The 18887-nt window shown below is 35.6% G+C and overlaps 1 protein-coding gene across 6 annotated transcripts in view; it reads right to left on the reverse strand.

Annotated features, from left to right (window-relative positions):
• Positions 1 to 18887, reverse strand: part of LOC150095552 (uncharacterized) — a 486687-nt gene that overhangs the window by 183566 nt on the left and 284234 nt on the right. For 5 of the 6 annotated variants that reach the window (XM_090410226.1, XM_090410229.1, XM_090410228.1 and 2 more), the window contains one exon: positions 9294 to 9428. In XM_090410226.1, the coding sequence (XP_090266352.1) occupies positions 9294 to 9428 (135 nt within the window). The remainder of the gene's footprint in view (positions 1 to 9293; positions 9429 to 18887) is intronic. The other variant, XM_090410225.1, reaches the window with a different exon arrangement.

Raw genomic sequence — 18887 nt, forward strand, 5'->3', positions numbered from 1 at the left:
AACGTCTTGAAAAAGCCAGACAGTTTGCTGGTGAAACTGGTAGGTTTTAATAAATGTTTTATTGTAAAATGGTCTGTATTAATAAAATTGTATTTCTATTATAAAACGACCAAAAATGTATAATTTAAATACTCCTGGTTTTTCTCCATTTTTCAACCGATCCAAGATTTGGAATATTTTTCTTCGAGAGAAATTAATTTTGTTTTCAATGTTGGTTTTTCCCTATCGTTGCAGTTTGTGGCCATTAACTATAAAATAATTTTTTACACAAAAAAAGCAAGCATTACATATTGTATGTAACTCACCAGAAAATAAAGAGCTTAGCTTGAGATGAACACACTTATGATTTTTATTGCACTTTCCTGTCAGAAACGAGGACAATTTTCAACAATAAACGTTTTATACGGTAAACAATTGAGGTACATGCATGCTGAAGGGTATTTCCCCTAATATAAATTCGCTACTTATAATTACATGCAGGATACAGGCAGACACAAACTTAATGAAGATAAAATTTGATTTTTAAGTCGCGCGATGAAAACATATGAAAAGATAAAGGGTTACTACAATTTGTAGACCTTGTTTTTATTGGAACCCCGTGTTGTATAAGTACCGCGTTCAATAAGGATTACTACAATTTTAGACAGTGTTATATCGAAACCGCATTGTATAAGTACTGCGTTATACAAGGGTTACCTGTACTTATCTGGTGAGGATTACTTAAAGATCCACAAGGAGGACTGCACTTTGAGACCTATGGTGAACTACACTGATGCTAGTAAATATAGAATGTCAAAATTTATGTATTTAAGTATGTACATTAAGTTAATATACATTAAGTCGCATGTTCGACAAGTGACAACAGGACTTCATTTTGAGAACTATCAACATCATCATCAAATTCCTGACATGTACCCTCAAGGGTGTACAGGATATGATAGTACTACATGAAAATATAGTTTTGACAACTATAGTGAACTATATTGATGTTGGTGCTAAAGAATATGAAATTTAAGTTCACATGTTTGATGGGCAACATCATTTTTTAAAAATTCTGTATGCTTCCTCATAGAGATCAAGAATATTGCTCTACAGTCTACTGTTCTGCTGATCGTTTTGGCATCATCATCTCTTTATTTACAAGCAGATCTTCCACTAGAAAGTAGATATATGCAGAATTACAAGGTCGGTGATTATGAAAAACTTAGCAGACAACTGGGAGCTATAGCATGGAAAGAGGAGTTGAGTGGGGAGAAAACAGATGCTGCATGGGCACTGATGAAGATCTATTTAATAGCAATAAGTTTTAAAAGAGGTAAACCGTGAGTAGACATAACTATACATAATAAATAACGGAAAAACTCACGTAGAAATATTATTTAATAGTATAATTTTCGCCTGTGTGTTACAGGCATCTTCAGTACAATTGAGCACAAAATTAAACACTAACTGACAATTCCAAAAAGCGCCACCTAAGTAGCTGGTGTAAGATAACTAAAAAGGTCAATAACTTTCCTAAAAAAAAAAAAAAAAAAAAAAAAAAAAATTGAATACAATAAAAAGTTAGGAAAGATTAGCTGATTTGTAAAGTACTATCTCCCATAAAGGGGATAGATGTAAGCCGTCGGATCTGTTTAAGTTAGGAGAATGAAGTAGAGTTTCACATGCTTCTTTATAAAGGCGTTCCATGAGAAACTGACTTTTGTGAAGAACTCTTGTCTTTCTCCAATGGACTCTGTGTCTAGGGAAGATGGCATGTTCTGCAAGTCCAGACATTTCAGGTTTAAAGTATTCAATATAAGATTGGTGTTCTTCTAGCCGAATGGAGGCAAATCTTTCCGTTTGTCCGAAATAACATAATCCACAAGAGCACGGAATCTGGTAGACACCTGGATGATTAAGATGTGGAAGCTTGTCCTTTGGAGAAGCGAGAAAGGTGGAGATTTTTCTAAATGGTCGAAAGGCAACAAAAATTCTAATTCTTCGCCAACCAGATGGTAACCTACATTTCTCAGTTTATAGAAAGAAGACTCATACAGGCCATTATATCCATGCGGAATCTCATCACCATCCCAGTCAAAAGGAAGGCAGGAACTATTAAAACACTGGTTCATCGGGCCCACTCCTTTTGTTCTACAGACGATCTTTTACAGAAAGAAATACGATATATAACTTCTTCCTTTCTATCTAATGGCTATAAGAATTGCTTCATTAAAAGAACTTTGAGTAGATTTAATATGTCTCCCTCTTCAAACACAGAGGAAATAACGCGCATTACCATCCCTTATATACAAGGCATCAGTGAACGTATAGCAAAAATTTTAAAACCACTGAATATTTTTGTTGCCTTTCGACCGTTTAGAAAAATCTCCACCTTTCTCGCTTCTCCAAAGGACAAGCTTCCACATCTTAATCGTCCAGGTGTCTACCAGATTCCGTGCTCTTGTGGATTATGTTATTTCGGACAAACGGGAAGATCTGCCTCCATTCGGCTAGAAGAACACCAATCTTATATTGAATACTTTAAACCTAAAAAGTCTGGACTTGCAGAACATGCCATCTTCACTAGACACAGAGTTCATTAGAGAAAGACAAGAGTTCTTCACAAAAGTCAGTTTCTCATGGAACGCCTTTATAAAGAAGCATGTGAAACTCTACTTCATTCTCCTAACTTAAACAGATCCGACGGCTTACGTCTATCCCCTTTATGGGAGATAGTACTTTACAAATCAGCTAATCTTTCCTAACTTTTTATTGTATTAATTTTTTTTTTTTTTTTTTTTTTTTTTTTTTTTTTTTTTTTTAAAGGAAAGTTATTGACCTTTTTAGTTATCTTACACCAGCTACTTAGGTGGCGCTTTTTGGAATTGTCAGTTAGTGTTTAATTTTGTGCTCAATTGTACTGAAGATGCCTGTGACACACAGGCGAAAATTATACTATTAAATAATATTTCTACGTGAGTTTTTCCGTTATTTATTATGTATAGTTATTTAATAGCAGCAATGTCTGGATGTATTCTAAAGATGAAAATGATACACAGGGTAGCAGTAAAACAGATGAAGGGTGAGATTACGTGTGAAATCTGGAAGAAGAACACCCTGAGGAGGCAACAGAATATAAATGTTGGTAATAATCACTTGCATGAAGAGTATAAAGAACGGGTCAGGAAGATGACTTGGTTGTTAAAGAAAGCAAAAGTGCAGTATGAGAAAAAATTAGTCAATCAAGCTAAGAAAAATCTGAGTGAGTTCTTTCAATAAGTGGCAAGTAGAAAGAAAAATGACTATGGGAGGATGTTGCTAGCCGATGACACTGGAAGACTGGTAACCAACGAGGAAGATGTGATCAGTGTATCATTGTATTTCATCCTCGTGAAGTTGATATCATGAGAAAATGGAGTGTAGAAGATATAGTGGAGAAGGACCCGATGATGAATAAGCAAGAAGTATATGAGAAATTAAGTAAACTTGATGTTAATAAGGCAATAAGACCTGACAATATATTGTCGCATGTCTTGAGAGAATTAATGGTACCTTTAGCATGTTTAACACAAGTCATGCAAAATGCGAATCCCAAAGGAACAGAAAGTGGGAAAACTGTTTCACTTCACAAAAGAAGAGGGAATAAGACTGAGACTACAAATTATAGGACAATTTGTGAGTGTCTATGGTTGTTAAGGTGTTAGAGAAGTGATAATATTCTTTATGATAATCAGCATGGATCTGTTAGGGGGTGGTCATGTTTTTGTGATCTGCTTGCATATTACAAGGTAATAAATTTACTCGATAAAGGAGATGCATATAAGCAGTTGTGTACTTGGATTTTTCAAAGGTCTTGGATAGACTGCTACATGACAAGGTGGAAGATGAATTGAAACAGATGGTATTACATAACTGACAAGTGAGTTAGATAGCTGATTGGCTATCAGATAGGTATCAGCAGGTTGTGTGTGGAGAAGCAATATCCCAAAAGAGGGAGGTTACTATTGGAGTGCCACAGGGATCTGCTTTGGGACCATTATTGTTTATCTTATATGCTAATAACAATGGGATTGGGCTTAGTTGGAGATGTGTAGCTGTTTGCTGATGATGCAAAGTTGAGAAGAACTACGATAAGGAGAGTAGATGTTGTGGCCTTACACAAGGATCTGAATAAACTATGCTAGTGCACAAATGAGTGGAGTTATTAGTTTAATACTGCAGCGTGCAAGGTCTTGAAATCTGGTAGGATGCCGAGTATACAATTAATAGAGAAATTTTGAAGGAGGTGAAGATGAGAGATCTGAGAATGATTGTAGACAGAGACTTGAAGTAAGAGTCACACTGTTAAAACTGTACAAGCATCACAATAGATTATGGCAATAATGAGGAAGACATGCAGAAGCAAAGAGGTTATGGTTCCCTTATATAAGGTTATGAACTACTGTGTGCGGATTTGGTTGCCTGTTTTCAGGGGGGGGGGGTTGAGAATGTATTGAAGGGTCCAAAGCATGTTTATTAAGTCAGTGTCTATGGAATGTCAGACACAAGGAGGAAGAGAGGATATGATTGGAACATATAAGTTGGTGTGTGTGTGGGGGGGGGGGGGGGGGTTAGCAGGTTAATCTGGAGAAGAACTTTCATAGAGTAGAGGGAGGAAAGGGTAGAACAAGAGGCCATTGATGGAAAATGTATAAGAAGGATACAAGAAGCAGGTTCTTTGCATAGAGTGTGTGAAACTTCTGAATGGGTCTGAGGCATGATTCTATAATTTTTTGTTTGAGAGAGTATAGTGCAATGAGTTCTTTGACTCCATGGAGATCAGATGTTAATAATAATAACTGAAAGTGTTTATTCCAGGAATATGTTTTCCAGTATTTTTCCACAAAAAATATCAAATAGAATTTTTTTTTCTTGACTAGTTTCATGAAAATTCTTTTGTCTCACTTCAGGATAATTATATAAATAAACTAAAAAAACGAATAATAACAGTTAACAACTTTAATGAAAATATTTGAACATGATTAAGACCAACAACTTAATAAAAAAAAAAAACATGCTGAACTAGTCTGAGGAAACCAAAAAAAAAAAAAAAAAAGTCTTGACTCTAGATACCCTCTGGTTCCAAGAATATAAGGAGTCCCTAAGCTCTGCACAAACAAGGCTTGCCATTGAGACCTATTGTTGATGCAAGATTCCAACTTCTTTGCTATTGAAATATCTTGGAAAGCTACTAAGCCCTAACACCAGGCAAATGCTCTCTTTTGTAAAGAACACCATACACTTTATAACAAACATCAAGTCTTCGCAATGGTTCTACTGATACATTTGTCAGCCTAGACATAGTAAATTTTTTTACCAATGTTCCAAGAACAGAAACCATGCAAATACTATAAGACATCTTCCCACCAGACACAGGATTTCTTTAAGCACTGAATCAATAGTACATTTTTCAAATTTCAAGATTTTGAACAGAAAGAAGGACAAGCAATGGGCTAGCCCTTCTTTCTCTCCATTGTTAGCGAACTTATTCATGGAGTGGTTTGAAAATATAGCCCTCCAGTATCAAGAAACACAACCTAAAATTTGGCTAAGATATGTTGACAATATTTTTATTATTTGGCCAGGTACTATTACCCAATTAGAAGATTTCATCACCTACCTCAACAACCTTCATCTTCAAATCACATTTGCTGTTGATTTAGAAACAAACAGGTCTTTACCATTTTTGGATACACTAATTGAGGTATCTGAACAAAGATCAGTCAACTATTAAGTCTATAGGAAGCCAACAAATATAGGACATTATCTACATGCCACATCTCATCACCACCCAATACAAAAATTATATTAATCTATTCCTTACGCAATAGGGCATACAGAATTTCCACCAACATAAATAAAAGAAACCAACAGCTATAATACTTCAAGTCAGTCCTACCAAAAATTGACTACAACAGAACATTAATCAAAAAAATTCTACTTCAATCTCCAAAAACAATTAGATGAATAACAAAACCAAGACTAGAGGAGCCGTCAATTTCCCATATATACAATCAGTCACAGATAAAATAGCAAGTTAACTAATATTTAAGGAATTGACAGTGTATACTAGAAATTTGTTGAGGTTTGGCATGAACATGCCAAACCTCAACAAATTTGGATGCATGAGACTGCCCCAAATTTGGGAAACTTTTATCAGAAGAACTTCAGCCCAAAGGCCAAGAACTACGAATATAGCCCGCCAGGGGGCACCATCAGGACTTTAGGAAAACGCTAGCTTCCTAGCTTCAGTCTCATTTGCTGTTATTAGTACTTGTGTGCACGTGTCTTTGTAGTAAGTTCCCAAGAAGATGGCAACGTGACGTTCGCCGAAATATCGGAAAGTATATATTAAAGTATTTTTAATCTATATTTCTAGTATACGCTGTCAATTCCTTAAATATTAGTTATCATGTTTAACCAGCGTATAAGCCTCTCAACAAGATAAATAGCAAGTTGCTTCACGAACAAAACTTAAAAGTTGCCTTCTACCCAATAAACAAGATCTCTAATCACATCTGAAACCTCCTAAACCACTACATGTGCTACTTAAAAAATCAGGTGTCTACAAGATAGGTTGTAGTTTACCTTACACAGGACAGACAGGCAGATCTAGAGAGGAATGCTAATCAGAACATTTCAGACACTGAGAATAAAAAAAAAGACACAAATTAGGACTGATAGCACATACAACAGAAACAACACGTAACATCAAGTAGCATAGAAAAAAAAACAAAAGTTCTCCACATACATTATTATTGTTTTTTTTTCTCAAGGGCATTCAAAGAATCAGCTGAAATGATGAAGTATCCACTACAGTTCAAAAAAAAAAAAAAAAGGATGATTTTTACATCAAATATAATCTTCATTAATTCATCATGACACTCATTTCTGCCAGTAGTATACAGCATGAGCAACTAATGAGACAGCAGTCGGCATAGTGGTGAATACACACTTTCCAGTTTGAATCACATTAAAATATTTTTTGCTAGAGTTGTTAACTGTAATTACTTGTTTTCTATTTTTTTTTGTTTAATCATGTAATTATCCTGATGAAATGAAAAAGAATTTTCACGAAACTAGCCAAGAAAATAAAAAATGTTTCTGTGCGACTTTTTGTGTAGAAAATACCAGAAAACATATTCATAGCATGTCCTATTTCCATAGAAGCCTATGCAACGATATGAAAGTGTTCATCTTTTAATCTTGGGACTTTCCTCTCAATTTGTCATTCATTCAGGTTATTTTCTGAAAGAGCAAGATCTGCAAACAAACTGAAAGTACAGCTATGAGGAATTCAATATTCATCCCCCCCCCCCCCAAAAAAAAAAAAAATTCAGCCACCTACTATTTATAGAGCATACATTGTTTTCAGCCATTCAACCTGAACCTTCCATCTGGCTCTATTAGATGAATATTTCTTAGCTATATAGACACATCCTAAGAATGAACTAATCACCTTCTTAGAATAAATAAATAATCTTCAGCCATGCATCAAATTTGATATGGAAAAAGAGAGTGGCAGAAGGTGGTTCCGTATCTTGCTTACCTATACCATTTAGAGGATTTTGTCCAGCAGTGTTTATTGTAAGCTCATCTTCATATGTGGATAGACACAGCAAATGAACAGCACTGCGCCTAGAACAACAAACTTGGCATACATCATTCGAACAAAATGAACAGAACAGAAATGCTCACCACAAACAAACTATACATGAAACATATCTTTAAAAGTACAACAGATAAACTAGGTTCCCTCCTAAAATAACACAGAATTATGACAGTATGATAGGGGCTGGAAAGTTCTGATAAACACCTATAACAAAAATATTAAAATAACTGATATAACCATAAGAAAGAAAATAATAGTAGCAGAGTTATGAAGGTAACTTATGTTCTTATATTCATATGATCTTTCTTGTGGTTATATCAGTTGCTTTAATATAATTTTTGTTCTAGTAGTTTATCAGAACTTTCCAACGCCCCCCCCCCCAAGTATATAAACTTCTGAACAAAGTTTAGACCTTCCTATGACAAATCAAGGACTGCCTCTCTCCTTGCCAGGTGTCCATGGCATTCCCTGTCAAAGTGGGACATCTGATATGGGCAATCATAAAGCTAGCACAACATGCTTTATATGAAGATCATTTCATCTGATAAAAGAAACCAGGCTTCTTCAGACATTCCAGTTTAAATCACTGACTGTATCTAGAAGTGGCACATGTTCTAAAAAATCTGGTTAACTGCAACAGAACTGATGATCTTGCGTAGATTTTGGCACACTACCCAATCTTCCCCATCAGCATTAATAACAGAAGATTACCACCAAGAGCTGTTTTCACTAACTGTGAATTGTTAATTGTTTCTGCTAATGGTAGCTTGCACTGGCAAAATGTTGGATTGTAAATAATAAATTTCTGTCAGTAACTAATTTATTTACATTCCAGTCTTACCCAGTTTTTGTTCCAGAAACTTCAACATGAATCACAAGTAAACCAAAGTTTGTGAGATGAATTAACTTCATGACTACCTCAGTCAAATTTGTAATGCAATTAAATAGTTGGAGCCTATGTGAAATTCAGTATATTTTTAGAGTCCTGCATCCCAGGTTACCATGAGAGAGCACAGAGTTCTTATCTCTTATATTTCAGATTTCTTACCAACCACTAAGAATAAACTCTCCTCTGTCTTTATCAGGTTCAGTATGAATGCTCTTATATTCATTTATTCATACATTGGACAAACTGGTTTCTCAGTGGAGAAAAGAATTAGTGTTTACCAATACTATATCCATTACTGTAAATCTCGACAAGCCTAAGCTCACAAAACAGCTGACAGTGAATTCAGAATCCTTTGGAATTATAAATCCTGGACTAGGAAACTAGTTTTGAACATGAAAATGTTTGTTCAAAGAGAGCTTGGAAGACCTCTTACATTAGTGTAATTTAAATCAGAATGTTGCATCTCTATTACTAAAATCTGGAAGATTTGCATCCTTCATAAAAGTATAAGGTATCTTGAAGATTAAAATCATACATGTTAAAAAGTTCCAGAGAAATATGCCTTGTGACAACATGGCTTTGGCTTTACAATAAAATGGGTGCAATATGTTGAGTGTAAATTGTAAACAACTTTTATAAAGAACTCATAAAGATATCAGGTATTGTTGCTGAATTTAAACATATATGGTCAACTAAACACTAAATCTTAATTAATCAAGATGTCAAATATTATAATATGAAAATAATAATAAAGGACAGAATTATTCTTACATCCTGATATGGGTCTATACTTAATTCTTTCATTTCTCCAGTACTCCACAGGACGCACACGAACTCGTGAAGAACGGCGTAAACCACAAACAGGTTCTGTCTTCTTCAATTGATGATGACTTGCATTAACTTCTTCTTCAAAAATCAAAGAGATGTTTTAGTTGGGAGCAAGTTAATGTGTGCTATAAATGTGTATATGCCCTTTTTTCTGTAATAAGATCTGAATGCACTAATATAATACGATAAATAAACATAAGTATAAATTTTAGTATAATAAATAGATAAGTAATGAAATGATAAGAGACTTACAACAATGACAGTACTAGTATACATCATTACATTACAGTTGTGATTACTAAAGTATAAAGCCAGGAGGCTTCATCTGGCATTAATAAGATATTAAAATGAAAAATATTATGGACCCCATTTTATCCAAATATAATAAGAAACATAAACGTTTCAAAATTATTTAGAGAGCTTCTGAGTATATAATCTATGGTGGAGATGCCTTGGTTTGCACTAGTTAAAAGACGGGGCTTTGCCGAGAAGCCTGTATGTTAGCATTTTATTAGTGCTTAAATAACATACTGTGCTGGATACTAACATCATTATTTCTACAGTGAGCATGAATTGCAGAGTGAAAGTCATTCAAGACATAAGAGCAAAGTTTGTGGAGATGAAGCAAGAGATAAAGTGTATGTAGAGAGAAATAAGAACTGTAGGTATGCATGGAAGAGTGAGAAAGAATGAAATGAAAGATGGCTGTGTAGTGAGAAAAAGGTAACAAATGATTCAAGGTTGTGTATGGAGATTCAACGATTATAGGTGTGGAAACCTCATGACCAGAGTAACTGAAGCATTGGAGGTGAATAATAAGCAAGCAAAAGGATGAGCAGCGAGAGGTATGGAGAGTCATATCTAAGGAGCAGTGTCAATGGAACTTGTGCACAAACATAATAGTTTATTTCTGGTTAAAAAAAAAGCAAAAATTAGCTTTACTGTTTGTTTGTTAATGCCAGAAGTATCCAAAATAAAATGGAAGCAAAATCGCTGCACTGGCAGTACTCATTTTCCCCCAAAATTGGAATAAATGAGACATGGTTGGTTGAGAACAATCTGATAGGAACAGAGTAGAGGGATATAATGATTTTTATGAAGGCAGAAACAGAAAGGGAGTGTTGCTGATGATAGCAGTGTTCCCTTTCATCTTCACCATTAAGGGTGGAGAGATGATAGCAGTGTTTCCCTTTCATCTTCACCATCAAAGGTGAAGATAAAAGGGAAATAGTAGCAGTCATTTTGAAGCAACATGGCATTAGGTGAACAGGATCAAATATTTAGTTGATTGTTGCTGAAGACCTGGTAAAGTGAAGGGCAGTGAGAAGGTGAAAAATAGGCAAACTGGTCTAGCAAATAACAAAAGTCATCATTATGGGTAATTTTAATTATGGTAATATAGACAAGAACGAAGAGATGTCATCTGGAGACAAAGCAAATTAAGCCATATGGCTCTTTCTTTAGTAATTACAAAGCAAATGAATTTGTTTTGGAGAGACAACTACCTTGGGCAAAAGTGCATAACAGAATGCAAACAGGGATTAAGGGTGTTATTATAAATGAGGTGTCAAATGTTCCTCCAGCTGGGGATAGTAACTATAAACTGATCACCTGGGAATGTGCCATCTGAAGAATTATAAGGCTGGTGATTATGAAAAGTTAAACAGTTTGAATCTGTATCATGGAACGAGGATTGGACAGAAAGGAGATAAGTGGTGCTTGGATCCTATTCAAGAACTATCTGGCAGAGGCAATGTCTGAATATATTCAGGCATTGCCAAGGGTCAGGAGGTTAAAGAAGGTAGGTGTGCAACGGATGAAAGAAAAAGTCAGACAGTTCTGTTTCCCATAAAAAGGAACCATTTTTTCTCAGTATCCTTTTTGACGATACTCAAATTTCCAGACACTTCGAGATCTCTCTCTCTCTCTTCTTGGAATTACCCTCACATCAAACCTCTCCTGGCATAAACACATCACAACCACTGCATCCTCAGCTTCAAAAAAAAACTATGATTTCTCTTTCGCTCAAGATGTTACTTCACCCCTGAACAGCTGCTAACATTACACAAATCACAAATCCAACCAGCTATTGAATACTGCTCCCACATATGGGGTGGGGCACCCTAAAAGCTCCCTCAAAATGCTTGACTCAATACAGAGAAGAGCAATTAGACTTATTAATGACCCATCTCTTACCAACTCTTTTCCCTCACTTTTGCACAGACTTTTGGTTTCTGCAATATGTATATTCTATAAATATTTCCATGGGAAATGCTCATCTAAAATTACATCAATAATTCCTCCACTCAGTACCAAGCTGGTTGGAACGTGTGCAGCTGTTGCTCAACATCCCTTCACAGTACACCTAGAAACAAACAGAACAAGTTTCTTTTCCTCCTCCTTCATCCCTGCAACTGCTGCACTGTGGAAAAGTCTCCCCCGTTCTGGGTTTGACAAGGAATACAATTCACAATCATTAAGACTAATTAACAAAAATCCTAAGGAAATGTGAATTTACAACCAGTTACAAACCACATAAGAAATCGGCATTTTCTGTCCACTCCACCAAAGACCAGCCACATATCCTAGCCCTACCAGCAGTACAAGGGTGGTCTGAAAAGTTCTCGGCTAAACAATGAAAAAAACGAATTTATAATTTCAAAATTATTTTTCAACATAATCTCCCTTAATACATTTATTCCAGCGATGCTCAAGCGCCAATATCCCGTCCCTGTAGTGGTTCTCAGTAAGATCTACAAAATATCTCTCTACACTATAATCACCTCTTGATTTGAAGAAAAAGGCTGACCAGTGAGGAAGAGTTTTAGTTTTGAGAAAAGATAGAAGTCAGAGGGAGCCAAATCTGGGGAATAGGGTGGATGTTCCAACAATTCATAGTGCAGATCCCTTAATTTTCGCATTGCTAAAACACTTTTGTGGGCAGATACATTGTCCTGATGAAAGATGATTTTTCTCTTCTGCAAACCAGGTCTTTTCTTGCGAATTTTTTCATCCGGTCTGTTAAAAATCGGAATAATATTCCCTGGTTATTGTTTTACCCTTTTCAAGATAAATAAAATTAATAAAAGCCTTTAGCATTCCAAAACGCCGATGCCATGACCTTTCCTGCTGATGGAACTGACTTTGTCTTCTTTAGCGCTGAACAATTGGCTTCTGTCCACTGTTTTGACTGCTGTTTGGATTCTGGTGTGTAATGATGAATCCAAGTCTCATCCATAGTAATAAATCAATGCAGAAAATCAGTTTTATTCTTGTTAAAATGCTCCAAGCACTGTTCAGAGATTTTCGTACGAGTATGTATTGATCTGCTGTGAGCAAGCACAGCACTCATTTTGTGCAAAGCTTTTTCATATGCAATTCTTCATGCAAAATATATCCTGTATGTTCTTTTGAAATGCCCAAAGTCTCAGCAATTTCATGCACTTTGACTCGCTGGTCATCCAATACTATAACATGCACTTGATCGATGATTTCTGATGTTGTTACACTTTTTGGACATCCTTCATGTGGATCATCTTCAAGGCTGGTATGGCCACATTTAAACTCAGCAGCCCATAAACTTTTATGAACTTTGAATTACTTTCTTTTGCCGTTAAACCTTCTTTTATAAATCATTTTATAACCGCATTATACTCAATTTCAGTGATTCTTAACCCGGGGTGTGTGTACCCCTGGGGGTGTGAGAGAGCATTTCCAGGGGTGCGAGAGAAGTTTCTAAATTTTGACCCAGATTCGATGGACGACAGCTATTTAATAAAAGACGATCTTATTGAAATACGAGCCAATGCACGTATTCAAATCGAATTTGAAAAACTGGACTTAGAACAATTCTGGTGTACACAGTTAGAACCTTATCCACAGCTGGCAAAAGCAGCTTTGCAGACACTTTTACCATTTGCCGCCACCAACCTGTGTGAAATGGGATTTTCATCACTTTTGCACATAAAAACAAAAGCCGGAAATCGCTTAATTGCAAGTGATGACTTACGCATGGCTCTTTCAAAAAAGGAGCCTCGCTTCAAAAGTATTATTATGAATAAACAACAACAATACAGCCATTAAAAATTGAGATATTGTTTTGTATGTATATGTAAATGTACATGTTTATTTTTCAATAAATAAATTATCTTGCAATAGATGTAATTTCCTAAATAAAGAAATAGAAACACATTTTTCAAGGGGGGTGTGGAACTTATTTTTAGATTCAAGGGAGTGCCGATCACTAAAAAAGGTTAAGACCCAGAGCTCAATTTAATCCATTTCAAGGAATACAGGCAACACTTTTGCTTCAGACAGCTGTATAAAACAAACTACTTGATAGAATAACTTGCAATTTCACATGGATGCTTATGACAGATGTACCAACTGAGAAAAAAAAAAAAAAAAAAACACTCTTGCCGATAGTGTTGCCATCTATGGTCGAGGCCAAGAACTCAGACCACCTTCGTAAATCAAACGTAAACAAGTTCCTCCTCTCCCAACCCACTACCCATACGTGGTACTAATGTACTACAGGTTGATCAACCAACCTCTTGTGTATGGGCACAACATTAAAAAAAAATAATAATAAAATAAAATAAAAGGAGGACAAGAAAGCTGACTTACTTGGCGAGGACAGCAAAAAAAGTGCATTATCATCATCATCATACTTTTCAAGGATTTAGGCCTAGAGTGGCCTGTTCCAGGCCTTAGAAATCATCGTTGAATCTCTTTAGAGGACATCCTTGATTTCTTTTTCCTAATGGTTTGTAATTTAAGGCTTGTTTTGGTAATCTTTCTATTTTCATTCTTTCAACATGTTCCATCCATTTATGTTTATATTTTTTAATTTTTTCTGTTACTGATTCTTTGTTCAATTCTTTCATAATTTCTTCATTATTTTTTTATTATCAAATACAGTATATTTTGCAGTTTTTCTCATAAGCTTTATTTCAGCTGTTATTAATCTTCATTTGTCTTTTTGCTTTACTGTCCAGATTTCACTTCCATACAATAGGCCTGGTAGGACTAATGTACTATATACTGTTAGTGTGGTTTGTTTATGAAATAGGTTAGGTTTAAATATAGAGTTAATTAAACCTGTTATTTTTAATAAATATTTTGCAATTTTTAGGTTTATATCTTTTTCATTTTCATATGTAATCATACATCCTAGGTAGTTAAATGAATTCACCTGTTCTAAAATTTTGTTATTATTATTATTATTACGTGACACCTCCAGAGAGTCCAAAGACTCATCGAGAGAATGCACCTACACTACAACTCTGTTTCCATCAATGACAGCAAATTGCAACTACACAAATGCTATCTACCACTAGAATTTTCACAGACAATCACTAGCAATAATAAATTTAGTTCAATCCTTTATCCAAGTATAAGCAAACAAAGTTTGTGCCTGAAAATATCTTCAGGACTGGGGTAAGGTAGTACAACACCAGGAAACTCGGAACAAAGGTGGTCCAAGCTAACATCACCCCTATCTCAGTATCTCCCATAATGCAACACACATCTCCTTGCGGATATGTATAATGTTATGCATTTTAAGGGAAGGGCCATTACCCAGACCAATTTCGACCTTTATTGAGGTCTCTTCAGTGGGAGCCAGGCCAGAGGTGGAGATACCAGGCAGAAGCAATGCCAGGTCATCTTTACCTATAGGAGTTGACAAACAGTGTGCCACCTTTTTATTAAATTACTCTCGATTTAGAGAAAGATGTGGAAAGTTTATTTTTCACTTGGTTAGACTATAATAAATTTAGTTTAATCCTTTATCCAAGTGTGAGCACACAAAGTTTGCGCCTGAAAATATCTTCAGGACTGGGGTACGGTAGGACAACACTGGGCAACTTGTAGCAAAGGTGGACCAAGCTAACATCACTCCTATCTCAGTATCTTCCATAATGCAACACACACATCTCCTTGCGGATATGTATAATGTTATGCATTAAGGGAAGAGTCACTACCCAGGCTAGTTTTGACCTTTATTGAGGTCTCTTCAGTGGGGGCCAGGCCCAGAGGTGGAGATACCAGGCAGAAGCAATGGCAGGTCATCTTCACCTATAGTAGTTGCCAGAAAAATAAACTTTCCATAATCACTAACATCCATGCCCACAGTAGGATTCGAACCCGAAGCCCTGGCTGGAGAGCAGATGTACTAACCACAAGCTGGCTGGTTGGCAGAGTTATCTATTACTATTTTAGTTCTCATTGGAACTTGTCCTCTGAAGGACATCATTTTTTATTTTTCTGTTGAGATTATCAAAAAAAAAAAAGTTCACAAAATCAATAGTATAATAGCAAATATAATATACATGGGGAAAGCTATTCCAAACAGAGGTAGGTGAGAGATGATGAAACTGGTTCAATATGCTAGAAGTTGAACTGTGTAAAGATTATAGGAAAATGGAGGATTAGTAGTGGCCAGTTCAGTGGGGCAACACCTGTGAAGTACCTATATAAAAGACAATGCAGAAACAGCGCACCTATAGTAAAGTGACTGGAGGGGTCTGTAATAGAGGGGGAGGGTCATCTAGTAAGTGGTTTCCTTCTTCTGTATGCAATCAAAAACTTTTAGGGAAGTTTTGGGTGCACCAACCCATCCCAAATGTGAGAACAATATTCTAAGGTTAGTTGGGTTTGGGATTTATAAAATGTCAGAAGTTCAGAAGTAGTGTTTAGCAAAAAAAAAAAAAAAGAAAAAAAAAAAGAATACCAAGTTTTTTGGAAACTAATGAAATTATGGATGGAATATGTTTATGTCAGAATAAGCTAGATGTGAAAGCTGACTCAAAAAAGAGAGAAAACTGATTTTGACTGGAAATTAGAACATTACCAAAAGTACGAGTGAGTAAAATGAAATCTTTCTTCCAGGTAATAAGAAAGACTATGTTTTGATGCAAAGAAACTTCATAAGATTATCTTCACCTCAAGGTGAGAAGATTAGTATCTCTACTTTCCCAACCTATACTTAATGTGCTATATATAGTTGTTTATGGATAGGATACTGATATACTGTTGTTTCGTGGACTTCCAAAAAGCATTTGATAATATTGACCAAAATATAACATGGGCTATCTTGGAATCCTATGATGTGGACAATAAATTAATCTGCCTGTTGAAAGATATAAACAGCCAAGCACAAGCAACAGGATAACAGGTGTGACTGGAGATTGGTTTGCTATTAGTCAAGGCACAAGACAAGGGGACCCAATATCACCAACCATCTTCATCACACGTCTGGGAAGGACACTAGATAAGATCAAAGAAGAAGGTGGAGGCATTTCAATAAATGGAATGAGAATAAACTACCTCTGCTTTGCAGATGACAATGTCCTGATTGAAGAAGATGCAGCAAGGCTGGAAAAGACACTGCAAACACTATACACAGAAGGAAAAAGATATGGACTAAATGTCAATTTTGAAGAAACTAAAACAATGGTATTTGGACAGCAGGAGGTACTGAAAAGTTACTGTTGAAGTATTTCAACTAGAAAATGTGGAACACTTCACATATCTTGGATGCCACATGATGCATGACTTGGACCCAAAAAAAGAGGTAAAAATTAGAATAGCCAGAGCAACATCTATCTTAAAAGAGTCAAGCTATAAAGCACACTAAACTGGGCATTGTGGAAACCTCTATCTTCAGCAGCATGCTCCATGGATGTGAGGCCTGGTACTCCTGAGAGAATCTGAAAGGGGGATATTGGCATTCAAGAGGAAGTGCTATAGAAAGATATTGAGGATAAGTTGGATCCAGGAATTGAACAATGAGGAAATCTATAGACGAATACAACCAAAAGAAAACCTGATACAGAAAATAATCAAAAGGAAAATATGTCTATTTGGCCATGTGTGTAGAATGAACGATGAGAGAAAATTAAAAATGTTGCTGTTTGGAATGATTGAAGGAAAGAACAAAAGAGGAAGACCAAACAGAGAATGGGGAGGTGACATCATCAAATGGTGTGGAAACACTATACATAAACTGAGTCATCTTGCACAAAATAGAATGCAGTGGAAGAATCTTATCAAGATGGCATCAGACACCTACGGGCATTGAACCCATGGTTGTTGTTGTTGTTGTTGATTTCTTGATGGATAGGATTCTCAGAAAGATAACTACAAAATCATAAGTACTTTGAGCACATTATCTCCTTTCATTCTCCTGAAATAAATAGGCTCATTACTTAGATATCCTTTTGGTAAACTTGAGAAAAACAGAATTAACATAGAAGTTTCATAGGACAGCCCTTTTTGATAAGGACTGGTAATGGTAACCAAAAACAGATAAATGAAAAAATCAGAATTACCACCTGGGTAAACTTGAGAAAAACAGAATTAACACAGAAGTTTCATAGGACAGCCCTTTTTGATAAGGACTGGTAATGGTAACCAAAAACAGATAAATGAAAAAATCAGAATTACCACCTGGAATGTTCCAAGTACAACACATAAAGAAGAAATAGATGCAGAACTAAAGAAGGCAAAAGTTGATTTGGCAATACACACTGAAACAAAAAAGAAATTAAGAGAACAAAAGAATCAGAACATATACAGATAAATTGTGGGGTTTGATTTGTGGTTTTATAGTGCAAGGATAGTGAAAGTCACACTGTGCCAAGACACAAGTTACAGCAGTACATAAGGGTATTGATAGATAAATAATATATAAATAGTTACAAGAAGATAGATTAGTGAATAATATAAAATATATGTACAAAGTTATAAGATAAATGAGTAAATAAAATGTATGTATAAAGTTTAGTATCTACAGTGCAGTATCTACATATAAACAAATTCATAATCAAATGTCTTTGAATAAATTAATATTTGTAAAAATCTAAAAACATCATGCAATCTGTCCAAGTCTGATAACATCTGGCTGTGTATAGGGTTTGGCCAGATAGTAAAAATGTCATTTCTCTCTCGTGTCAAGTGATCACACTCCACCAGAATATGACTAATGGTAGGATGGGTATTGCATTCCCACACATAGGTGGGTCATCAGCCCTCAGTAAATAAGAATGTGTGAGATGACTATGACCTATGCAGAGCCTAGCAAGAACAATCTCCTCTCTTGTTTCTATGGCCGAAATGACATGCTTCCCACTCAGACATGGAACACATGGCTGGATAGAAAGTTCTTAATAAAAACAGGAAGATATCCCCTCAGACTAAGATTAAACAGGTCTTTTAACATGCTAATATCTCCAGGCTGTGTCATAGGCTTTTTTTCATGTTGAAGAACGCGGAAACCATATGTTCTCATTTCAGGAAAGCATCTTTTATACATGTTTCTAAATAGGCCAAATGGTCCAAGGTTGAGTGGTGTCTATGAAACCACATTGTGTGTGTTGAAAAAAAAGTTTGTTGCTTTCTAAGTACCAGAGAAGCAAGCCTTGTGTTTACCACTTTTTCCAAGACATTACAAAGGCAGCAAGTTAGAGCAATGTGACGATAATTGTTGGCCTGGGATGGATCCTTGCCTAGCTTAGGATAGCAAAGACAATCAAT

This window comes from Typopeltis vanoorti, chromosome 20 (assembly GCF_054136105.1).
Source record: "Typopeltis vanoorti isolate ZY-2024b chromosome 20, IOZ_Tvanoo_1.0, whole genome shotgun sequence".
In the NCBI taxonomy this organism is placed as follows: Eukaryota; Metazoa; Arthropoda; class Arachnida; order Uropygi; family Thelyphonidae; genus Typopeltis; species Typopeltis vanoorti.